The sequence below is a fragment of the Oncorhynchus kisutch genome, linkage group LG18 (genome assembly GCF_002021735.2).
Source record: "Oncorhynchus kisutch isolate 150728-3 linkage group LG18, Okis_V2, whole genome shotgun sequence".
NCBI lineage: Eukaryota > Metazoa > Chordata > Actinopteri > Salmoniformes > Salmonidae > Oncorhynchus > Oncorhynchus kisutch.
In genome coordinates, this window is record NC_034191.2 from 43986274 (window position 1) to 44012522 (window position 26249).

The 26249-nt window shown below is 41.1% G+C and overlaps 1 protein-coding gene and 1 long non-coding RNA gene across 2 annotated transcripts; both read right to left on the bottom strand.

Moving 5' to 3' along the window:
- Positions 1–13031: 13031 nt before the first annotated feature.
- On the bottom strand, positions 13032–15415 carry LOC109909672 (transcobalamin-1). Its single transcript, XM_020508677.2, has 8 exons — positions 15370–15415; positions 15250–15285; positions 15017–15149; positions 14749–14888; positions 14414–14533; positions 14176–14317; positions 13764–13903; positions 13032–13534 (listed from the first exon to the last, which is right to left on the bottom strand). Exons 3-8 carry the CDS (start codon positions 15049–15051, stop codon positions 13392–13394), a joined length of 720 nt encoding a protein of 239 aa, XP_020364266.1. The 5' UTR covers positions 15052–15149; positions 15250–15285; positions 15370–15415; the 3' UTR covers positions 13032–13391.
- Positions 15416–22693: 7278 nt separating this feature from the next.
- On the bottom strand, positions 22694–25341 carry LOC116354840 (uncharacterized). The gene is made up of 4 exons (XR_004204079.1): positions 25236–25341; positions 25016–25135; positions 24748–24887; positions 22694–24518 (listed from the first exon to the last, which is right to left on the bottom strand). It is a non-coding gene; the product is annotated as an uncharacterized LOC116354840 (long non-coding RNA).
- Between the last annotated feature and the right edge of the window lie 908 nt (positions 25342–26249).

Below are 26249 nucleotides of genomic sequence, written 5' to 3' on the forward strand. Positions count from 1 at the left end.
GATGAAATTCGACAACATACGGTGATCGCTACATAAATAGTCATATTAAACATTCATGAAAATACAAGTGTCTCACATGTTTCGAAAGCCTAGAATCTTGCTAATGCAACTGCATTGTCAGATTTAAAAAAGGATTTACTGCGAAAGAATACGATGCGATTATCTGAGGATAGAGCCCCATAAAAAACAACTATTTCAACCAGCACAGGCGTAACAAAATCACAAACTGCAATCAAATAAATAGTTTACCTTTGACGATCTTCCTCTGTTTACAATCCCAATGCTCATTGTTACACAACGAATGGTCTTTTGTTTGATAAAATCAATTTTTATAGCCTAACACGAAACATTTTGTGAACCGCTTGTGTCGTGAATTCCGTCTCATTCCATTTTCGACGACACATTTGATGTAAATACACACACTAAACGTGACTTTTCCAGTCATGTTTGGTTTCATTGCAATCAACTGGTTTGTTTGTAACACAACCAAACCTGATGGGTCATTTCGCGGGATGTATTGACTGAAAGAAACCGATTTGAAGACAACAAGTAATGACATCATTGTGCAACAATGATATGACCGCTGTTTCGTTGATTGACTGTATTTTAACCCAATGACCACTGATCGTCTTGAAATCTAGCTGGGTAGATAACCAATAAGCTAGGTAAACGGCAAAATGTAATGTTTATGTGTTGGAAGACTAACCCATGTAGTAAACTCCGGCGTAAAGAGGTTAATGCACTTCTAACGATCTACAGCATCTGACAAGGACAAAATGACTATCACCCCGTAGCACTCACTTCTCTCAGATCCAATTTCAATTTGCATACCGCCCCAATAGGTTCACAGACGATGCAATCGCCATCACACCCACACTGCCCTATCCCATCTGGACAAGAGGAATACCTATGTACGAATGCTGTTCATTGTCTACAGCTCAACATTCAACACCACAAGGCACTGTATATCTGTTTATTATACCTGTTGATACAGGGCTCATATGTGAAACTATTCTAACTGAACATTTTCTTTCACAGTGACACTGACTCCGAATGGGAGCCCCCAGTGCCAAGGTGTCCATCCCCCACTGAATCTGGTTCATCCAGCTCCTGTCACAAGTGGTGTTCATCTGCCCAAATTTATTTCTGCAGGCATGGATGTGCCTCAGGGCCAAAAGGGCACAGCATGGAGGCATCACAATATTGTGTAGCACAATATTGTGTAGAGGACTGAGGGTCTTCCAAATATTGAAAGTGTTATTTTGTAAATGTATATATTTTTTTCATGTTTTTTCTCAATTTTTTGGGGGGGTGTGTTAGAATACCATTTTGGTATTTTGTATATAGTTATTCCATTCAAAATGTATAACTTCACCAATTTGGCTACTTGGGTACATTTGGGCTACTTGTGTGGGACACCTGGGTGACTTCATGATAAATATCATGTAGCACACTCATTTTGGAAGTTATCATTCTGAAACTTTGCACAAGTACTGTTGCCCTCTTATGTTTTTCACTGAAATTGTCCCCATCATCCTATCTGAATGTTTGTTTTGTCTTGTTCATTTTAAAGATGATACAACAATAAAAATGAAAAAACTTATGGTTTTTTCATTGTATTATCTAAACCAGATCTATTGTGTTATATTCTCCTACATTCAATTCACATTTACACAAACTTCAGAGTGTTTTCTTTCAAATGAAACCAAGAATATGCATATCCTTGGTCCTGGGCCTGAGCTACAGGCAGTTAGATTTGGGTATGTCTTCAGGCGGAAATTGAAAAAAGTAGGGGGGTAGCTGTAAGAGGTTTAACAATAACAACGGCACAACATCAGATATAGACATAAAATGGAAAAGAACAAACAAAGCAAGAGAAAAAATGTACATTCAGCAGTCCATTAATCAATTGGTGTGTGTGTTTGTGCTGCAGGGTTGAAGCTACGAACCCATAGGCTTTGGGCTTCTGGGAGGGAGGGTGGACAATGAGCCTGTCATAGCGGATGTCATAGCGGATGTAAGCAATGTCCCCACACGCTCTGGCTGCTTTCATGGCTGGGATTCTTTCCTCTTCTGGCGCACAGCTTCGGGATTGTCCTCGTTTGTCAGCTTCGGGATTGTCAGCTTCGGGATTGTCCTCGTCAAGTTCTTGGCTCTCTCCAGAACAGCTACCTTGTCCTTGAACAGCTACCTATTGGCCTGGGCTTGTCACCTGGGCCAGTGGTGGGTTTTTCAGTCCAATGGGCACGCTCCACCTCAATCTTCCTGTGGTCCATCTTCAATTTCTCAGAGATCATTTCCCTCACTTTGTCCTCAGACTCTGTCCAGGTCTCATGGAGATTCTGCAATTCCGTCCACAACCATTATTCCGCCTTGATTATCCCATGAGATGATTTATCCGTCATTGTTATCATGGATTCAAACACAGAACTGATGTCCTCTTTCAATGACTTACAGATTGCTGTAATCTTGCCATTCTTCTGTTTCAACTCATCGAGCTGACCCAGGGAGAACTGCAAGCTGTCCTTCAGGTCCTGGACCTCTCTGATCAGGTCGTCCATTATTTTATTAGTTGAAACCACCAGTATTTGGACAAAACAACTGCTTGTAGAACTCTTTTTGTTCATTTAAAAGATCCTTCACCTGTGATAGAGAGACACCACTATCTTTGCCATGGCAACGTAAGTTACACTGTTATTTCTAGCAGTTCCACATTTGTTTAACTGTCTTCAAAGAGGTGTTTTCATTTTCTTCATCCTCATCTTCAATCTTCATTCTTCTTAGTCTTCAGCAAGAAAGAACAAGGGGCACATTCCTTTGCAGCGTATTTACTATGATGTCCGGGTAAACCTTCAACATGAAATGAAATGATTTTTATTTTTATATTTTAATTTATTTAACCTTTATTTAACTAGGCAAGTCAGTTAAGAACAAATTCTCATTTACAATGACGGCCTACACGGCCAAACCCGGACGACGCTGGGCCAATTGTGCGCCGCCCTAAGGGACTCCCAATCACGGCCGGTTGTGATATAGCCTGGATGTAATGTGTAATTCAAACAAAGAGACTTATTTAATTCATATGTTTTTTTTTGTTGAAAAGCATAAATTGTAGCACAAACTGTGGCACATTTTCAAATCACAAAACTGTATTTATCAGGAGCTACTGTCTGTTCCAACATGATCACACAATAACTTTTACAACTGGTTGAAAATCACTGTCCCAGAAACCAGTCAAAACCACGTATTAAGCGAGAGAACCTCCCTGCTAGCAATTTAGCTGTTAGTTAGTGATTTAGGGTTAGGTATGGGGTTAGTTATGGACTTAGGGTGTGGTATGGCAGCCACTGAGGCAAGGGTTAGGCTTAGATAAATAATACAAAAAAACTAACACACCAAAAACAACAACAAGCCACGATTCATATCGCTGCCACTCGCAAATTGCAAGCTTGGGGTGTACCTTATAAATCTCAGGATGATGTGGTCATTTTGTTCTGGGATGTAACAACCAGTACCTGTGAAAATAATGTCCAAATGGTGTGAATAGTTATACAGTATGTGCAAAATGTTTGTGACAGTTGTTAAATTTTGTGAAAGTAAATGATTGAAAATAGCTATTTTCCTCACTGTGACCGAAAGACATTACATCATTACTCATCGACATCAGGTCTGATTGTGGTCCCATTCCTCCCAGTCTATACAAGAATCTCCCAGAAAGTTCTCAGTATTGTTCCCAGCCACACCATTCACACTCACCAGGAAGGGGCCATAGTTGGGGTCCTCTGTTTGGTGGAAACTGCAAAAACAACAGAACAATGTATTTATTTTTCATTTGAGATGTGAAATGCCAGAATACCACAATTATTTTTGACAGTGAACAAGGTGCAAAATGCAGTATCACTCCATGCCATGCAATGAATGACACCTTGCACTACATAACATTGTCTGTACATGGTCACTGAAAGGTTCTAAACAAGACAATTGCTCAAACATTAATGATTTTAATGCACTTCTAACGATCTACAGCATCTGACAAGGACAAAATGACTATCACCCCGTAGCACTCACTTCTCTCAGACCCAATTTCAATTTGCATACCACCCCAATAGGTTCACAGATGATGCAATCGCCATCACACCCACACTGCCCTATCCCATCTGGACAAGAGGAATACCTATGTACGAATGCTGTTCATTGACTACAGCTCAGCATTCAACACCACAGTACCCTCCAAGCTCATCATCAAGCTTGAGGCCCTGGGTCTCAACCCCGCCCTGTGCAATTGGGTCCTGGACTTCCTGATGGGCCGCCCCCAGGTGGTGATCCACTCCGCTGATCCTCAACGATGTGGCCCCACAAGGGTGCGTGCTCAGCCCCTTCCTATACTCCCTGTTCACCCGTGACTGCGTGGCCATGCACACCTCCAACTCAATCAAACCTACAGAGGAGGTGAGGGCACTCAGAGTGTGGTGTCAGGAAAACAACCGCTCACTCTACGTCAACAAAACAAAGGAGATGATTGTGGACTTCCGGAAACAGCAGAGGGAACACCCCCCTATCCACATAAATGGGACAGCAGTGGAGAAGGTTGGAAGTTTTAAGTTCCTCGGCGTACACATCACGGACAAACTGAAATAGTCCACCCACACGGATAGTGTGGTGAAGAAGGCACAACAGCGAACAGCGAAATTTGTCTTGTCACCTAAAACCCTCACAAACTTTTACAAATGCACAATTGAGAGCATCCTGTCGGGCTGTCAATCAATCAAATGTATTTATAAAGCCCTTCTTACATCACCTGATGTCACAAAGTGTTGTACAGAAACCCAGCCTAAAACCCCAAACAGCAAGCAATGCAGGTGTAGAAGCACGGCGGCTGGGAAAAACTCCATAGATCACCGCCTGTATCACCGCCTGGTACGGCAACTGCACCGGCCACAACCGCAAAGGCTCTCCAGAGGGTAGTATGGTCTGCACAACGCCTCACCGGGGGCAAATTACCTGCTCTCTAGGACACCTACAGCATCCAATGTCACAGGAAGGCCAAAAAGATCATCAAGGACAACAACCAACCGAGCCACTGCCTGTTCACCCCGCTAACATCCAGATGGCGAGTTCAGTACAGGTGCATCAAAGCTGGGACCGAGAGACTGAAAAACAGCTTCTATCTCAAGGCCATCAGACTGTTAAACAGCCATCACTAAAACAGAGAAGCTGCTGCCTACATGCAGACTTGAAATCATTGGCCACTTTAATAAATTGATCACTAGTCAATAATGTTTAGATATCTTGCATTAATCATCTCATATCTATATACTGTATTTTATACCATCTATATACTGTATTTTATACCATCTATTGCATCTTGCCTTTGGTGCTTGGTCATCACTCATCCATATATTTATATGTATATCTTATTATTCCATCCCTTTACTTAGATTTGTGTGTATTAGGTAGTTGTTGTGGAATTGTTAGATTAATGTTAGATATTACTGCATTGTCGGAACTAGAAGCACAAGAATTTCGTTACTCTCGCAATAACATCTGCTAACTATGTGTTTGTGACCAATAACATTTGATTTGACACAATGGAAGCTAATAATCTACTAATTTGATGCTGTTGACTACCACCAGTTTAATGGAATCTAGTCTGGATGGCTGTTGAAAACAATGTTGCCTACAATGTCAGTACTGTGGTGATGACATTGCAAAGAGGTAAACATGTTTTGTAGTTACAAAGTTCAATCAGCAAGGATGGTGTGAATGGACCGTCACTTTTCATGAATCTAGTAAACTCATAACTCACATCGCTTTCTCTCACTCATCAGCATAGCAGGTAGTATCTATAACAATACCTCAACAGCATAGCAAGTATTCATAGGGTAGTCTTTATAATGTTACCTCATTTAGCATAGCAGGTATCTTGGGTTGTGTCTAATATTAACTCATCAGCTTAGCTTCACGTCTCTCTTCCTCCTTTCCTATTAGCAAGTGTGCTGAATGTCATTCGTCTATTAACTTTAGCCTATGAACATGGCCCACTAAGGCAATTCTGCCACGGTTGCAGATAAACCTATGGGCTCACTCGTACAGTAATCACTTTCCTTTCTTTCAAACACTGGGCATGAATCTAGGGGAGTATTTATTTGTCAATATTGCATTCTGTCTCTGTTGTCATTTATGTAAGCCTGTACTCGATTCAACTAGAAGTTTTTTTAAAATAATTACGTACTTCTGTCAGCTTCCCAGAATTCTGACCGTTGCCACTCACAGAATGTGAGCCCAGGATGAACACAGTAAATCAGGATGATGCAGTCATTTGGTTCTGGGATGTAACAGCCAATACCTGCAGAAATAATGTCCAAATAGGTCAATGTGTGAGTAGTTATACTGTACAGTATGTGCAACATTTGTGTGACAGAGGAGTTGTTATATTTTATGAATGTAAGTTAAGGTCAATAGCATGTTTTTCCCTTTATTTGAATCGGACGATTATATGTTCAATGTGTCAATGTGTTGCACTTGTCCCTCAGCAAACAAACAACAAATGTTTTTAATTCTGTAGCTTTGTAGAGAGAGCCTTTTTATCATTACTCACCCACATCAGGTCAATGGTAGTTGGTTTACCATTACCCCCAGTTTGAACAAGAATCTCACCAGAAATTGTTCTCATTTTTGTTCCCGGCTACACCATTCACACTCACCAGGAAGGGACCATAGTTGCGGTCCTCTGTGTAGGTGAAACTGCAAAAACAACAGGGCTCACCAATGACACCTGACTACATAACATAAATTCACTGACACACCAACTGCCGAGAATCTAACGAAACAGCATCTAACAATGAGCCAATTTAACTTAATAATCTACTAACTTGAATCCTGCAGTGGTCTCCTGCAGTCTTCTCATGGTACCGATAAGGACCCCTCTGAATGCGGCATCAGCACTGTAGGTCTTATTGGGTGTTTTTGAGATGCTGTTGACTACCACCAACTCAATGGAAGACTCTGTTTAAATTGTCATTTACAATGTCAACTATACTGTAGTGTCATCTCTATCACCTATGCACTACAGTATAGTTGACATTGTAAATGACATTACAAAGAGGTAAAGTAAATAAATATATTCTACATCACTTTCAGTCAGGATCCCAGGAACCAGCAACAGCAGAGCTGCGGAGAGAAAAGATGCCATGATCATACTCATCATGTATTCAGGTTCTGTTGGAAGTGTCCAGGACTCATTTCATACATTACGTTTTATGTTGAACCGGTAGCCACTCCTTATCTGGGGAGTTTCTGACAAGGAAAGAAATGTATTTCCTCTTCCCCAAGTTATTGTGTAATGTATGTGTAACACATGTTTTGAACTGGCATGTGGCATGGGTGCCAATCTGTTTACAAGTGCTATCATGCCAACTCATTGTCACGCATTGTAATGCCAAATACTCAATTGTGAGATGCCTGCAGTGCCTGTAGAGCAGGGCTGTCCAACCCTCTTCCTGGAGATCTACCGTCATGTGGGTTTTCAGTGCAACCCTAATTTAACACACCTGATTCTACGATTTAGATGCTCAACAAGATCTTAACTAGATGAATCAGATATGCTAAATTAGGGTTGGACTGAAAACCTACAGGACAGTAGATCTCCAGGAAGAAGGTTGGGCAGCCCTGCTGTAGAGGATCTTTAGTTTCGTTGTTCATCCACCAGGGGTAACCATTAAGTAATTTTTTAGATTGAGGGCCACAAAAACATTAAGGGAAAGTACAGTATATATGGACACGCCTACAAACCAATCTAGATACGCTCAATAATATATTTTAAATTAGGAAACTGAACCTGTTGATTAATTAAAATATATGAATTTTGTCAAACCTAACCTACCTGGATTAACTACCTTTAATTAAGTAGTAGTTAGTTAGTAGTTAATCCATCCAAACAAGATCATGCTACCTGTGGTCCATTTAATGTAACCTGAATAGTGGCTCTGGTCATGTATACAAGCGATTGTTAGTAAATAGTGGCTATGGCCATAGAGGTATCTCCGCAGTGGCGGTCAATTCCGTTTAATATGAGGGAGGACAATATTTTTTATAGGAGCATGGCCTTATTTCGATTACAGCATATTGGATGACTGTCATTCATATTCCATTCATCCAGTTCAATGTAACATCAATAGGTTTAGGTTCCTACATGATCCTCGACTTTTCCCTTTACCCATCATGAGGTTGCCACAACCTAGAATATGAATGAAAGTTTACAACGTAGGTGCATAGGTGGAGAGAAATTAGAATAATCAAGTTGACAGACATTGACACAGTGAATACCGCATTTCACAATATTGCCTACATCAAGCTGATCTAGGGTGTAATCATTAGTCCAACAGTTGCAAACGAGAATTTCTATTAGACAATTTCAGGTATGTTTTTGGGCTCCTGAGCGGCTCAGAGGTCTAAGGCACTGCATCTCTGTGCTAGAATTGTCACTACAGACCCTGGTTTGATTCCAGACTGTATCACAACTGTCGGTGATTGGGAGTCCCATAGGTCAGTGCACAATTGGCCCAGCGTCTTCCAGGTTAGGGTTTGGCCGTAAGCCTCCATTGTAAATAAGAATTTGTTCTTAACTGACTTGCCTAGTTAAATAAATAAAATATGTTTATCCCCATTCTTTTTGTTTCCTTCTAATAAATGTTTTTCAACAGAATTGGCGGAATGAATACACCCCTGATCACACGCAAACACAGTTCACTTTCATATAGGGGTGTGCCGAGTAGTCGGACAAAACGAGTATCGTGACGGATATGGGCAGTTTTCTGGATACAATGATGAACCTAGTATTTTGTTGATCGGATGCAAACGTATTTTCGGGTGCCAGGATCAACTTTGTCATGCCAGTCAGTCACAGAGTTTCTAAACCATACTGTACTCTTTGAGTCGTTGTTGTGCGGTCTAAATAACTCAACTGTCTAGTCTGTAAAGAGAAGTGCGGGCTGTATGTTGATCCTGCTGTTCTTGTTGGGTAGAATGAAGCTGTATTTCTCCGTCTACTCGCTTCATAATTTCACCGGATAACATTTCTTCGCATGTTTTCAGTCTGATCATTTAGGTCGCTGCTCCCTGCTATTATTTGCAGTTTGGAAGTGCAGGTAGGTCTTTTGCCAACATCTTGTGCCATATTAAAACGCTTTTATAGCAGCCACATACAAACAGCATGAGCCCCGTTGATTTTTCGGTCATTCCTTTTCGCATCTAGGCCCTCTCCTCTCACCTTTTCCCTTTGTTTGTGTACTTCAGTGCAAAACACATCAGCTGTCTGTGAAAAGCCTGAAAAAACCATTCCAAGCCAAACCATCATATCATGACCGCTAACTGTTACACACAGCCTGCATCGTTGTAGCCATATAAGCTAACTTCAAGTCATCATAGCTACTAGAACGAATGTGTTATAGTAAACCACTACAATCATGCCATTACAAAAAGTTTTGAAGCTGCAGTAAAAGTGCAGTATCTGCAGTTGACTATGATATTTTGGGTGCAGTGATTGCAGAATAACTGCAGTGTACTGCAAGTGAACATTTATACTGCACTGTAACTGCAGTTACACTGCAAAATTACTGCAGTAAAAAAAGTGTTATTTTGGACGTAGTATTTGCAGCATAAGTGGTTGTACATGTAACTACTGTGTAAGTCTATGGAAGGGGGTGTCAACCACAAGCTTCCTCACTTTTGTATTGAAGTCAATGCACCAAGAGGAGGATGGAAACTAGCTGTCCTCCAGCTACACCATGGTGCTACCCTACAGAGTGCTACTGAGGCTACTGTAGATCTTCATTGAAAAACAGTGTGTTTTGTGATGAATGATTTGGAAGCATGCCCTTATTTTATATAAAAATGGTTCTGGCCCCCCATTTAAGTTTTTACATACTGGAATGGGGACCCCTGGTGGAGAAGTTCATTTAAAGAGCCCACTCTATAGATTTATTTAGAATAATATTTGATGTAGGGACATATATGAGGACACAATGGTAGTCTACATAGGGGATTAGGCACAGGACCAAAAACATTGCATTTGAACTCTGGGGCTATCATTCTGGAGGATAATAATGTCTTAAGCAGCATAATGCCCAGTGTTGGGGAGTAGTGAACTACATGTTGGCTGGAGGAGGGAAATGGAAAGGAGGAGATTAAGGAGAGTTTGGATGGAGAGATGAAGGAGGACCTTGTGAAGGATCTGTATGCATGGCTGAAGAAGAGCTGGAGAGGATCGAGAAGGAGGGAGAGAAGATAGAAATAAAGGAGGGGGTGTTGGAGAAGGGAGTGGAGTTCGCAAAGGATGAAATGAAGAAGAGGAAGGAGGAGGTAAAGAGGAAAGAGAAGGAGGTGGCAAGGCAGAGAGACGAGGTGGAGAAAGACAAACCGAGGGTGAGGAAGAAGGTCAATGAAGTGGAGAAGAAGAAGGAGGAGGAAGATATGAAAGACAAGGGATTGGATAGGCAGAAAGAGAAACTGGAGAAAGAGAAAGAAGCTGGACATTTTGGAGAAAGTTGGAGTTGGAAAAGGAGAAAGAAAAGTTAGAGTGGAGGAATAAGATTATGGATGTGGATAAGAGATTGAAAAAGATGACAAGAACAGGAGAGATGATTCAAAATAAATAGGAGACGGACAGAATTAAAATGGATATGGAAGAGAATGCAAGGGAGGAGGTGAAGAAAGTGAGAGAGGAGTTGGTGGGATTGAAGGAGAAGATAAAAAAGGGAAAAGAGGGGCAGCAAAGGGGAGAGAAAGAAGTGGAGGGAAAGAGGGAGTATGAGGAGAGGAAAGTGGAGGTGGAGCGTGTGAAGAAGGATATGGAGGAGAGGCTAAATATGGAAATAGAGAGTCATGATAGAGACGGAGGACAAGAAAGAGAAAGAGGTGGAGTAGGTGAAGTTAGATATGGAGGAGAAGCTGAGGATGAAGGTAGAGAGGGTGATGGCAAAGATGGAGGAGAAGAAAGAGAAAGGTGGAGTTTGTAAAGGCGGGGACAGAGGAAATGTGGAACACCAAGATGAAGAAAGTGAGAGAGTTCATTGAGGTTGTGGGAGAGAAGGTAAAGAAGAAAGGAGCTGGGAAGGAAGGAAATAGAGGAGAAGAGAGAGAAGCAGGTGAAGCGGAAAAAGGTGGAGTTGGAAGAGAAGTGGAGGATAGAGATGAAGAATCAGATAGTGGATTAAGAGAATGGAAGAGAAGACAACAGAGAGAAAGGAAATCGAGAGAAAAGCGGAAGACATGAAGAGATTGATGGAGGAGTTGGAAGGATCGAAGGAGAAGATGAAGGAGAGTGAGAAAGAGGTAGAGGGTTAAGGACATGGAAAGCAGGGTCAAGAAGGAAATGGAGTCGGTGAGAGAGAAGGTGGAGGGAGAAAATGAGAGAGTGAGAGAGATTACGGAAGGAGAGGAGAGAGTGAATGAGGAGAAAAACGAAAGACAAGGAACCAGTGCAGGAGCTGAAAAAAAGAAAAAAAGGACTGGAGAATGTAAAACAAAACCTGAGTCGTTGGGTGGATCAAGCTTTCCTTTTGATCCACCCAACTACTCAGTTTGACGTCCAAATGAACATTCCTCCCGACATTGCCAGTAAGTCATGAAACCAGTGATGCACAAGGAAGTTTGATAGTCTCTGACTCATTTTTAGAAAGATATCAGATATCGGATCTCTATTCCCACAATATTTTATTTTGTGAGACTGAAGATTTGAATGGGAAGTTCAGTATTTTACATAGATGGTTCCTGAACCTGACAGTAGTCTGTGGGCCAGGAGAAACTGTAATCCATGGTTTTGACAATACAAACTTCAGCTTACCTTTGCCTCTGCTAGCTAAAAAATCAATGGAAGTGATAGAGGCATGCGTGCAATTTGTTGCAATTAGTTGTAAAGTACTGAATTTCACCTTTATTGACAGTGCAAGTATATATTGTTCCTGATCTGTGTTTTTCTCTGTGTGTGCCCTCTTCTGTTGTGTAAGAGTGGAACCGGTCTAAAACAATGGAGCTTCTATTGTAGTATAATGTCTGTGAATATTTTTGAAAACAAGAAAGGTTGATAGTGATTGTCTCATAGATCTCAGATTAATGTTCTCCATTCTCACAATATTTTCTGGTGTCCATGCCCACACATATTAATTGTTCTATGAGTAAAACCTAATTACCTTGAACTGAAAATATACCTTTTCGGCAGGTTCAGGGGGTTGACTACCTTCATTCATTGTATGTCTAATTAAAAATATTTATTTGATTCCGAGTTCTTCATTTAACATTTGTTTAACAGTCTTCAAGAGGTGTTTTCATTTTCTTCATCCTCATCTTCCATCTTCATTCTTCTTAGTCTTTACCAATAAAGAACAAGGAACCAGTGGTGTAAAGTACTTAAGGAAAAATACTTTAAAGTAGTACTTAAGTCGTTTTTTGGGTTATCTGTACTTTACTGTACTAATCATATTTTTGACAACATTTACTTCACTACATTCCTAAAGAAAATAATGTACTTTTTATGCCATACATTCCTGACACACAAAAGTACTCTTTACATTTTGAATGCTTAGCAGGACAGGCATATCTTCCAATTCATTCACTTATCAAGAGAACATCCCTGGTTATCTGATCTGGCGGACTCACTAAACACAAATGCTTAGTTTGTAAATGATGTCTGAGATTTGCAGTGTACCCCTGGCTATCTGTAAATAAAAATACAAGAACATGGTGCCGTCTGGTTTGCTTAATATAAGGAATTTCAAATAATTGATACTTTCACTTCTAATACTTAAGTATATTTAAAACCAAATACTTTTAGACTTTTACACAAGTAGTATTTTACTCTGTGACTCACTTTTACTTGAGTCATTTTCTTTTAAGGTATCTGTACTTTTACTCAAGTATGACAATTGCATACTTTTCCAACACTTCAAGGAACACATGCCTTTGCAACGTATTTGCTATGGTGTCAGGGTAAAGCTTCATGAATTTTAAAGGTAATTCAAACAATGAGAGAATTATTTCATTTAACATGTTTTTTTATTTGAATGACAAATTGTATTAAAACAAAACTGTGGCACATTTTCAAATCACAAAACAGTATTGATCAGGAGCCACTGTCTATTCCAACATGATCACACAATAACTTTTACACTGGTTGAAAATCATACTCACAGAAAACAACAAAAACCCACATATTTATCTGCCGATTTAGATGTATTAAGCAAGTGAACTTCCCTGCTAATGAGTTAGTAAGTGACTTAGGGTTAGATATGGAGTTAATTAGTGACTTAATAAGGTGTGGTATAGTAGTGACGAAGGTATGGGGTTAGATAGTGTTTTAGGGTTATGTATGGTAGTCACTGAGGCAAGGGTTAAGCTTAGATTAGAAAACAAAAAAACAAACCCACCAAAAACAACAACACACCAGGATTCGTACAACTGCCACTTGCGGAGTTTGTGGTGAACTTTGTAAAATTCAGGATGATGCGGTCATTTTGTTTTGGGATGTAACAGCCAATACCTGCAGAAATAATATCAAAATAGGACAATGTGTGAGTAATTATACAGTATGTGCAACCTTTTGGTGACAGTTGTTATATTTTATGAATGTAAATAATATAAAATAACTCCTGCGTGCTTTTTTCCCTTACTGTATTTCTCTAGCTTTGCAGAGAAAGAGAAAGATGAAGACAGAGAGACGGTCCGACAGATCGTATTGACCGACCAAAAGACATTCCATCACTACTCACCCACATCAGGTCTGATTGTGGTCCCATTCCCCCCAGTCTGAACAAGGAGCTCCCAGAAAGTCTTCTCAGTATTGTTCCCAGCTACACCATTCACACTCACCAGGAAGGGACCATAGTTGGGGTCATCTGTATAGGTGAAACTGCAAAAACAACAGAATAATGAATTGATTTTAATTTGAGTCATTGTGAAATGTTAGAATACCACAATTACGTTTGACAGTGAACAAGGTGCAAAATGCAGTATCACTCCATGCCATGCAATGAATGACACCTTGCACTACATAATATTGTCTGTTCATGGTCAATGAAAGGTTCTACACAAGACAATTGCTCAAACATGAATGATTTGAACGCATATTTAACAATCTACAGCATCTCACAATGACACAATGGAAGCTAGTGATCTACTAACTTGAATCCTGAATTGGTCTGCAGTCTCCTCATGGCACCGATAAGGACCCCTCTGAATGCAATGTCAGTACTGTAGGTCTTGTTGGTGGTGTTTGAGATGTTGTTGACTACCACCAACTCAATGGAATCTAGTCTGGAAGTGTCTGTTGAAAAACCATGTTGCCTGCAATGTCAATACTGTGGTGATGACATTGCAAAGAGGTAAACAAGTTCTAGAAGTTTAAAAAATGCTACATTACTTCCTGCTGTGAGGTTCCCAGGATTTGAACTGTTGCCACTCACAGAGTGCGAGCCCGAGACGAACTCAGTAAATTTTAGGATGATGCGGTCATTTGGTTCAGGGATGTAACAGCCAATACCTGCAGAAATAATGTCCAAATAGGTCCGTGTGTGAGTAGTTATACTGTACAGTATGTGCAACATTTGTGTGACAGAGGTGTTGTTATATATTATGAATGCCATTGTAAATAACATGCATGCTTTTCCCCTAATTTATATCGGGTGATTTGTCCCTCAGCAAATACCCCACAAAAAAATGAGAAAGAGAGAGAAGAGGCTTTCCATCATTACTCACCCACATCAGGTCTGATTGTGGTCCCATTCCCCCCAGTCTGAACAAGGAGCTCCCAGAAAGTGTTTTCAGTATTGTTCCCGGCTACACCATTCACACTCACCAGGAAGGGACCATAGTTGGGGTCCTCTGTGTAGTTGAAACTGCAAAAACAACAGTGCTCACCAATGACACCTGACAACATAACATAAATTCACTGACACACCAACTGCCGAGAATCTAACGAAACAGCATCTAACAATGAGCCAATTTAACTTAATAATCTACTAACTTGAATCCTGCAGTGGTCTCCTGCAGTCTTCTCATGGCACCGATAAGGACCCCTCTGAATGCGACATCAGTACTGTAGGTCTTATTGGGTGTGTTTGAGATGCTGTTGACTACCACCAACTCAATGGAAGACTCTGTTTAAATTGTAATTTACAATGTCAACTATACTGTAGTGTATAGGGGATAGAGATGACATTACAAAGAGGTAAAGTAAATAAATATATTCTACATTACTTTCAGTCAGGATCCCAGGAACCAGCAACAGCAGAGCTGCGGAGAGAAAAGATGCCATGATCATACTCATCATGTATTCAGGTTCTGTTGGAAGTGTCCAGTACTCATTTCATACATTACGTTTTATGTTGAACCGATAGCCACTCCTTATCTGGGGAGTTTCTGACAAGGAAAGAAATGTATTTCCTCTTCCCCAAGTTATTGTGTAATGTATGTGTAACACATGTTTTGAACTGGCATGTGACATGAGTGCCAGCAGGGCTGTCCAACCCTCTTCCTGGAGATCTACCGTCCTGTGGGTTTTCAGTCCAACCCTAATTTAACACACCTGATTCTACGAATTAGCTGCTCAACAAGATCTTAACTAGATGAATCAGATATGCTAAATTAGGGTTGGATCGAAAACCAACAGACCAGTAGATCTCTAGGAAGAGGGTTGGGAAGCCCTGCCTCAGAGGATCTTTAGATTCACTGTTCACCCACCAGGGGTCATCATTAAGTAAATATTTAGAATGAGGACCACAAAAAATGAATGGAAAGTACAGTATTTATGGACACGCTTACGAACCAATCAAGATACGATCAATAATATATTTTAAATTAGTAAACTGAACCTCTTGATTAAATAAAATATATTTAAAAAATGTGAAACCTAACCTACCTGGATTAACTACCTTTAATTAAAGGTAGTTAATCCATCCAAACAAGATCATGCTACCTGTGGTCCATTTAATGTAACCTGAATAGTGTCTCTGGTTATGTATACAAGCAATTGTTAGTAAATAGTGGCTATGGCCATAGAGGTATCTGCGCAGTGGCGGTCAATTCCGTATAAAAAAAAATAATATATATTTCCCCTTTATATAACCAGGTAGGCTAGTTGAGAACAAGTTCTCATTAGCAACTGCGACCTGGCAAAGATAAAGCGTAGCAATTCGACACATACAACAACACAGAGTTACACATGGAATTAACAAAACATACAGTCAATAATGCAGTAGAACAAAAGAAAACAAAAAGTCTATATACAGTGAGTGCAAATGAGGTAAGTTAAGGAAATATATAGGCCATGGTGGCGAAGTAATTACAATATAGCAATTAAACACTGAAATGGTAGATCGGCAGAAGATGAATTTGCAGGTAGAGATACTGGGGTGCAAAGGAGCAAAATAAATAAATAAATACCAGTATGGGGATGAGATAGGTAGATAGATGGGCTGTTTACAGATGGGCTATGTACAGGTGCAGTGATCTGTAAGCTGCTCTGCCAGCTGGTGTTTAAGCTAGTGAGGGAGATGTGAGTCTCCAGCTTCAGAGATTTTTGCAATTCATTCTAGTCATGGGTAGCAGAGAACTGGAAGGAAAGACGACCAAAGGAGGAATTGGCTTTGGGGGTGACCAGTGAGATATACCTGCTGGAGCGCGTGCTACGAGTGGGTGCTGCTATGGTGACCAGTGAGCTGAGATAAGGCGGGGCTTTACCTAGCAGAGACTTGTAGATAACCTGTAGCCAGTGGGTTTGGCGACGAGTATGAAGTGGGGGCCAACCAACGAGAGCGCACAAGTCGCAATGGTGGGTAGTGTATAGAGCTTTGGTGACAAAACTAATGGCACTGTGATAGACTGCATCCAGTTTGTTGAGTAGAGTGTTGGAGGCTATTTTATAGATGACATCACCGAAGTCGAGGATCGGTAGGATGGTCAATTTTACGAGAGTATGTTTGGCAGCATGAGTGAAGGATGCTTTGTTGCGATATAGGAAGCCGATTCTAGATTTAATTTTGGATTGGAGATGCTTAATGTGAGTCTGGAAGGAGAGTTTACAGTCTAACCAGACACCCAGGTATTTGTAGTTGTCCACGTCAGAGCCGTCCAGAGTAGTGATGCTGGACGGGCGAGCAGGTGCAGGCAGTGATCAATTGAATAGCATGCATTTAGTTTTACTTGCGTTTAAGAGCAGTTGGAGGCCACGGAAGGAGAGTTGTATGGCATTGAAGCTCATCTGGAGGTTAGTTAACACAGTGTCCAAGGAGGGGCCAGAAGTATATAGAATCGTGTCGTCTGCGTAGAGGTGGATCACCAGCAGCAAGAATTGAACCCTGTGGCACACCCATAGAGACTGTTAGAGGTCCGGACAACAGGCCCTCCGATTTGACACACTGAACTCTATCAGATTTGACACACTGAACTCTATCAGAGAAGTAGTTGGTAAACCAGGTGAGGCAATCATTTGAGAAACCAAGGCTGTCGAGTCTGCCAATAAGAATGTTGTGATTGACAGAGTCGAAAGCCATGGCCAGGTCGATGAATACGGCTGCACAGTAATGTCTCTTATCAATGGCGGTTATGGTGTCGTTTAGAACCTTGAGGGTGGCTGAGATGCACCCATGACCAGCTCTGAAACCAGATTGTATAGCGGAGAAGGTATGGTGGGATTTGAAATGGTCAATAATCTGTTTGTTAACTTGGCTTTTGAACACCTGAGAAAGACAGGGTAGGATAGATATAGGTCTGTAGCAGTTTGGGTCTAGAGTGTCACCACCTTTGAAGAGGGGGATGACCGTGGCAGCTTTCCAATTTTTTATTTATTTTTTATTTAACAAGGCAAGTCAGTTAAGAACAAATTCTTATTTTCAATGACAGCCTAGGAACAGTGGGTTAACTGCCTGTTCAGGGGCAGAATGACAGATTTGTACCTTGTCAGCTTGGGGGTTTGAACTTGCAACCTTCCGGTTCCTAGTCCAACGCTCTAACCACTAGGCTACCCTGCCGCCCCAATCTTTGGGAATCTCAGATGATACGAAAGAGAGGTTGAACAGGCTAGTAATAGGGGTTGCAACAATTTCGGGCAGATCATTTTAGAAAGAGAGGGTCCAGATTGTCTAGCCCGGCTGATTTGTAGGGGTCCAGATTTTGCAGCTCTTTCAGAACATTAGCTATCTGGATTTGGGTAAAGGATAAATGGTGGGGGCTTTGGCGTGTTGCTGTGGAGGGTGCCGGGCAGTTGACCGGGGTAGGGGTAGCCATGTGGAAAGCATGGCCAGCCGTAGAGAAATGCTTATTGAAATTCTCAATTATAGTGGATTTATCAGTGGTGACAGTGTTTCCTAGCCTCAGAGCAGTGGGCAGCTGGGAGGAGGTGCTCTTATTCTCCATGGACTAAACAGTGTCCCAGAACTGTTTTGAGTTAGTACTACAGGATGCAAATTTCTGTTTGAAAAATATTGCCTTAGCTTTTCTAACTGCCTGTGTATATTTGTTCCTAACTTCCCTGAAAAGTTGCATATCACGGGGGCTATTTGATGCTTCCCTCCTCTCATCCTGCAACTGGCTTCTAACTCATAGCTAATCGCTAATCTTCATCTGCTCTCTCTTTCTGCTATGTCTTTGAACATCTCAGGCCCTCTTCACACAATCACGCAACCCCCCCCCTCAAGGTTTTGTCCTACATTCTCCAGTCCTTTTTTCTTTTTTTCAGCTCCAGCACTGCGTCCATGTATGGTTCCTTGTCTTTCTTTTTCTCCTCATTCAGTCTATCCTCTCCTTCCATAATCTCTCTCACTCTCTCATTTTCTCCCTCCACCTTCTCTCTCACCAACTCCATTTCCTTCTTGACCCTGCTTTCTATGTCCTTAACCCTCTACCTCTTTCTCACTCTCCTTCATCTTCTCCTTCAATCCTTCCAACTCCTCCATCAATCTCTTCATATCTTCCGATTTTCTCTCGATTTCCTTTCTCTCTGTTGTCTCCTCTTCCATTCTCTTAATCTACTCTCTGATTCTTCATCTCTATCCTCCACTTCTCTTCCAACTCCTTTTTCCGCTTCACCTGCTTCTCTCTCTTCTCCTCTATGTCCTTCCTTCCCAGCTCCTTTCTTGTTTACCTTCTCTCCCACAACCTCAATGAACTCTCTCACTGTCTTCATCTTGGTGTTCCACATTTCCTCTGTCCCCGCCTTCACAAACTCCACCTCTTTCTCTTTCTTCTCCTCTATCTTTGCCATCACCCTCTCTACCTTCATCTTCAGCTTCTCCTCCATTTCTAACTTCATCTACCCCACCTGTTTCTCTTTCTTGTCCTCCGTCTCTATCCTCACCCCCTCTATTTCCATATTTAGCCTCTCCTCCATATCCTTCTTCACACGCTCCACCTCCACCTTCCTCTCCTCATACTCCCTCTTTCTCTCCACTTCTTTCTCTCCCCTTTCCTGCCCCTCTTTTCCCTTTTTTATCTTCTTCTTCAATCCCACTAACTCCTCTCTCACTTTCTTCACCTCCTCCCTTGCATTCTCTTTCATATCCATTTTGAATCATCTCTCCTGTTCTTGTCATCTTTTTCAATCTCTCATCCACATCCACTTTCCCCCTTTCCACAATCTTATTCCTCCACTCTAACTTTTCTTTCTCCTTTTCCAACTCCAACTCTCTCCACTTCATTGTCCTTCTTCCTCGGTTTGCCTTTTTCCACCTCATCTCTCTGCCTTGCCACCTCCTTCTCTTTCCTCTTTACCTCCTCCTTCCTCTTCTTCATTTCATCCTTTGCGAACTCCACTCCCTTCTCCAACACCCCCTCCTTTATTTATATCTTCTCTCCCTCCTTCTCGATCTTCTCCAGCAGTGCACAGAGATCCTTCACAAGGTCCTCCATCTCTCCATCCAACCTCTCCTTAATCTCCTTAACTCTCTCTATCTCCCCCTTTCCATTTCCCTCCTCCAGCCAACATGAAGTTCACTACTCCCCAACACTGGGCATTATGATGCTTAAGACTCATGACATTATTATGCTCCAGAATGATAGCCCCAGAGTTCAAATGCAATGTTTCTGGTCCTGTGCCTAATCCCCTATGTAGACTACCATTGTGTCCTCAAATATGTCCCTACATCAAATATTATTCTAAATAAATCTATAGAGTGGGCTCTTTAAATGAACTTGTCCACCAGGGGTCCCCCTTCCAGTATGTAGCAACTTAAATGGGGGGCCAGAACCATTTTTATATAAAATAAGGGCATGCTTCCAAATCATTTATAGTAGCTCAATGTATTTTTTCATTCTAAAATTGAGCATGTTAAATTGAATCATTTCCAACCTAACAGCCCTTTTCAATATACACTGCACAGTCGAAGTCGGAAGTTTACATACACCTTAACCAAATACATTTAAACTCAGTTTATCACAATCCCTGGCATTTCATCCAAGTAAAAATACCCTGTCTTAGGTCAGTTAGGATCACCACTTTAGTTTAAGAATGTGAAATGTCAGAAAAATAGTAGAGAGAATAATTTATTTCAGTTTTTATTTCTTTCATCACATTCCCAGTGGATCAGAAGTTTACATACACTCAATTAATATTTGGTAGCATTGCCTTTAAATTGTTTAACTTGGGTCAAACGCTTCAGGTAGCCTTCACAACCATCCCACAATAAGTGTGGTGAATTTTTTTCCCCCAATGGGATTGAGGTCAGGGCTTTGTGATGGCCACTCCAATAACTTTACTGATGTGGTGTAGTCCTCAATGCCATCGGGAAGAATCCCGGAACATATTCCAGTCTGTGCTATCAAAACAGTCCTGTAGCTTAGCATCTGCATCATCTGACCACTTCTTTATTGATTGAGTTACTGATGCTTCCTACTTTAGTTTCTGCTTGTATGCAGGAATCAGGAGAAAATAATTACGGTCAGATTTGCTAAATGGAGGGTGAGGGAGAGCTTTGTATGCATCTCTGTGTGTGGAGTAAAGGTGTTCTAGAATTTTTTTTCTCTCTGGTTGCACGTTTAACATGCTGGTAGAAATGAGGTTAAAAGGATTTAAGTCCGTGGCCACTAGGAGCGTCGCCTCTGAATGAGCAATTTCCTGTTTGTTTATGGCTTTATACAGCTCATTGAGTGCGGACTTAGTGCCAGCATTGGTTTGTGGTTGTTAATAGACAGCTATAAAAAATATAGATGAAAACTCTCTTGGTAAATAGTCTGGTCTACAACTTATCATGAGTAACTCTACCTCAGGTGAGCAAAACCTCGAGACTTCCTTAATATTAGATTTTCTGCACCAATTGTTGTTTACAAATATACACAGACCGCCACCCCTTGTCTTACCGGAGGCAGCGGTTCTATCTTGTCGATGTAGCGTAAATCCCGCCAGCTCTACTTTAAGCATGTCGTCGTTCAGCCACGACTCGGTGAAACATAAGATATTACAGTGTCGACCTACCTCCCCGATATCTCCATCTATTTCTCATGCGAATGATGGGGATGTGGGCCTTGTCGGGTGTCGGAAGTAAATCCGACTCGTTAAAGAAAAAATCTTTGTCCAGTATGAGGTGAGTAATCACTGTCCTGATATCCAGAAGCTCTTTTTGGTCATAAGAGACGGTGGCAGAAACATTATATACAAAATAAGTTACAAAAAACACGAAAAAACACACTCAATAGTACAATTGCTTCAGAGCCCGTAAAACGGCAGCCATCTCCTCCGGCGCCATTAACACAACCCGTGGACGTGCGACATACACCTAGTTTCCTGAAAGGTGTCACATATAAATTGTGACTAGCTCATGACATTTAACAGCGGATGTACGGAGAAAATGCCCTATTTTTTTCTCACTCCTGTGGGGTGGGGGTCTGTGCTTTCTAATTGGCTCAAAGTTAAGTTGTTTGCCAGTGACGAACATTGCGATTCTACTAGTAGAAACGGCAGGTTTGTTGCTACCATGTTTGTTCCAGCATGAGAAGGAATGGCGTCCCACTGTGATAAGTACCTATCGGCAGTCTATTGGCAGTGAGATTCTCTGGGTTTTATGCAGAAGGGTTCGTCAGCTATCCCCATACGAGAACCCTTTGAAGAACCCTTTTGGTTCCAGGTAGAACCCTTTTGGGTTCAATGCAGAACTCTTTCCACATAAGGTTCTACATGAAACCCAACTCTTCTGTTGTGTAAGAGTGGAACCGGTCTAAAACAATGGAGCTTCTATTGCAGTATAATGTCTGTGAATATTTTTGAAAACAAGAAAGGTTGATAGTGATTGTCTCATAGATCTCAGATTAATGTTCTCCATTCTCACAATATTTTCTGGTGTCCATGCCCACAAATATTAATTGTTCTATGAGTACAACCTAATTACCTTGAACTGAAAATATACCTTTTCGGGCAGGTTCAGGGGGTTAACTACCTTCATTCATTGTATGTCTAATTAAAAATATTTATTTGATTCCGAGTTCTTCATTTAACATTTGTTTAACAGTCTTCAAAGAGGTGTTTTCATTTTCTTCATCTTCATCTTCCATCTTCATTCTTCTTAGTCTTTACCAAGAAAGAACAAGGAACCAGTGGTGTAAAGTACTTAAGGAAAAATACTTTAAAGTAGTACTTAAGAATTTTTTGGGGTTATCTGTACTTAACGGTACTAATCATATTTTTGACAACATTTACTTCACTACATTCCTTAAGAAAATAATGTACTTTTTATGCCATACATTCCCTGACACCCAAAAGGACTTTCTACATTTTTAATGCTTAGCAGGACAGGAAAATGGTACAATTCATACACTTATCAAGAGAACATCCCTGGTCATCTATACTGCCTCTGATCTGGCGGACTCAATAAACACAAATGCTTAGTTTGTAAATGATGTCTGAGATTTGCAGTGTACCCCTGGCTATCTGTAAATAAAAATACAATAACATGGTGCCGTCTGGTTTGCTTAATATAAGGAATTTCAAATAGTTGATACTTTTACTTTCACTTCTAATACTTAAGTATATTTAAAACCAAATACTTTTAGACTTTTACTCAAGTAGTATTTTACTCTGTGACTCACCTGTACTGACTTTACCTCAAGTATGACAATTCCATACTTTTTCCAACACTACAAGGAACAGATGCCTTTGCAGCGTATTTGCTATGATGTCAGGGTAAAGCTTCATGAAATTAAATGTAATTCAAACAATGAGAGAATTATTGAATTAACATGTTTTTATAATTGAATTACATAAATTCAACTGTGGCACGTTTTCCAATCACAAAACAGTATTGATCAGGAGCTACTGTCTATTCCAACATGATCACACAATAACTTTTACACTGGTTGAAAATCATACTCACAGAAAACAACAAAAACCCACATATTTATCTGCCGATTTAGATGTATTAAGCAAGTGAACTTCCCTGCTAATGAGTTAGTAAGTGACTTATGGTTAGGTATGGAGTTAATTAGTGACTTAATAAGGTGTGGTATGATAGTGACGAAGGTATGGGGTTAGTTAGTGACTTAAGGTGTGGTATGGTAGTGACAAAGTATGGGGTTAGTTAGTGACTTAAGGTGTGGTATGGTAGTGAATAAGGTATGGGGTTAGTTAGTGGCTTAAGGTGTGGTATGGTAGTGACTAAGGTATGGGCTTAGTTAGTGACTTAATGTGTGGTATGGTAGTGACAAGGTATGGGGTTAGTTAGTGACTTAAGGTGTGGTATGGTAGTGAATAAGGTATGGGGTTAGTTAGTGACTTAAGGTATGGTATGGTAGTGAATAAGGTATGGGGTTAGTTAGTGACTTACGGTGTGGTATGGTAGTGACAAGGTATGGGGTTAGTTAGTGACTTAAGGTGTGGTATGGTAGTGAATAAGGTATGGGGTTAGTTAGTGACTTAAGGTGTGGTATGGTAGTGAATAAGGTATGGGGTTAGTTAGTGACTTAAGGTGTGGTATGGTAGTGACTAAGGTATGGGCTTAGTTAGTGACTTAAGGTGTGGTATGGTAGTGAATAAGGTATGGGCTTAGTTAGTGACTTAAGGTGTGGTATGGTAGTGACTAAGGTATGGGCTTAGTTAGTGACTTAAGGTGTGGTATGGTAGTGACTAAGGTATGGGGTTAGTTAGTGACTTAAGGTGTGGTATGGTAGTGAATAAGGTATGGGCTTAGTTAGTGACTTAAGGTGTGGTATGGTAGTGACTAAGGTATGGGGTTAGTTAGTGACTTAAGGTGTGGTATGGTAGTGACTAAGGTATGGGGTTAGTTAGTGACTTAAGGTGTGGTATGGTAGTGACTAAGGTATGGGGTTAGTTAGTGACTTAAGGTGTGGTATGGTAGTGACTAAGGTATGGGGTCAGTTAGGGTTTTATGGTTATGTATGGTAGTCACTGATGAAAGGGTTAAGCTTAGATTAGAAAACAAAAACAACAACACACCAGGATTCGTACCACTGCCACTCGTGGTGTTTGGGGTGAACATTGTCAAATTCAGGATGATCATTTGGTTTTGGGATGTAACAGCCAATACCTGCAGACATAATATCAAAATAGGACAATGTGTGAGTAATTATACAGTATGTGCAACCTTTTGGTGACAATTGTTATATTTTATGAATGTAAATAATATAAAATAACTCCTGCGTGCTTTTTTCCCTTACTGTATTTCTCTAGCTTTGCAGAGAAAGAGAAAGATGAAGACAGAGAGACGGTCCGACAGATCGTATTGACCGACCAAAAGACATTCCATCAATACTCACCCACATCAGGTCTGATTATGGTCCCATTCCCCCCAGTCTGAACAAGGAGCTCCCAGAAAGTGAGTTCAGTATTGTTCCCAGCTACACCATTCACACTCACCAGGAAGGGACCATAGTTGGGGTCATCTGTATAGTTGAAACTGCAAAGAAAACAGGGCTCACCAATGACACCTGACTACATAACATAAATTCACTGACACACCAACTGCCGAGAATGTAACGAAACAGCATCTAACAATGAGCAAATTTAACTTAATAATCTACTAACTTGAATCCTGCAGTCTTCTCATGGCACCGATAAGGACCCCTCTGAATGCGACATCAGTACTGTAGGTCTTATTGGGTGGGTTTTTGAGATGCTGTTGACTACCACCAACTCAATGGAAGACTGTTTAAATTGTAATTTACAATGTCAACTATACTGTAGTGTGTAGGTGATAGAGATGACATTACAAAGAGGTAAAGTAAATAAATATATTCTACATTACTTTCAGTCAGGATCCCAGGAACCAGCAACAGCAGAGCTGCGGAGCTACGTTTTATATTGAACCGGTAGCCACTCCTTATCTGGGGAGTTTCTGACAAGGAAAGAAATGTATTTCCTCTTCCCTCTTCCCCAAGTTCAAATCAAATCAAATCAAATTTATTTATATAGCCCTTCGTACATCAGCTGATATCTCAAAGTGCTGTACAGAAACCCAGCCTAAAACCCCAAACAGCAAGCAATGCAGGTGGAGAAGCACGGTGGCTAGGAAAAACTCCCTAGAAAGGCCAATACCTAGGAAGAAACCTAGAGAGGAACCAGGCTATGTGGGGTGGCCAGTCCTCTTCTGGCTGTGCCGGGTGGAGATTATAACAGAACATGGTCAAGATGTTCAATGTTCATAAATGACCAGCATGGTCGAATAATAATAAGGCAGAACAGTTGAAACTAGAGCAGCAGCACAGTCAGGTGGAAGTTGAAACTGGAGCAGCAGCATGGCCAGGTAGACTGGGGACAGCAAGGAGTCATCATGTCAGGTAGTCCTGGGGCATGGTCCTAGGGCTCAGGTCAGTTGAAACTGGAACAGCAGCATGGCCAGGTGGACTGGGGACAGCAAGGAGTCATCATGTCAGGTAGTCCTGGGGCATGGTCCTAGGGCTCAGGTCCTCCGAGAGAGAGAAAGAAAGAGAGAAGGAGAGAATTAGAGAACGCACACTTAGAGATTCACACAGGACACCGAATAGGACAGGAGAAGTACTCCAGATATAACAAACTGACCCCAGCCCCCCGACACATAAACTACTGCAGCATAAATACTGGAGGCTGAGACAGGAGGGGTCAGGAGACACTGTGGCCCCATCCGAGGACACCCCCGGACAGGGCCAAACAGGAAGGATATAAGTTATTGTGTAATGTATGTGTAACACATGTTTTGAACTGGCATGTGGCATGGGTGCCAATCTGTTTACAAGTGCTATCATGCCAACTCATTGTCACGCATTGTAATGCCAAATACTCA

Coding starts and splice junctions, on each gene's coding strand:
- LOC109909672 (XM_020508677.2), bottom strand. CDS start 15,051: ATGAGAAGACTGCAGGAGACCACTGCAGGATTCAA. Junction 14,889..15,016: donor GAGACCACTGCAGGATTCAA/GTTAGTAGATTA, acceptor TTGTTTTTGCAG/TTTCAACTACACAGAGGACC. Junction 13,904..14,175: donor CAGACCAATTCAGGATTCAA/GTTAGTAGATCA, acceptor TTGTTTTTGCAG/TTTCACCTATACAGATGACC.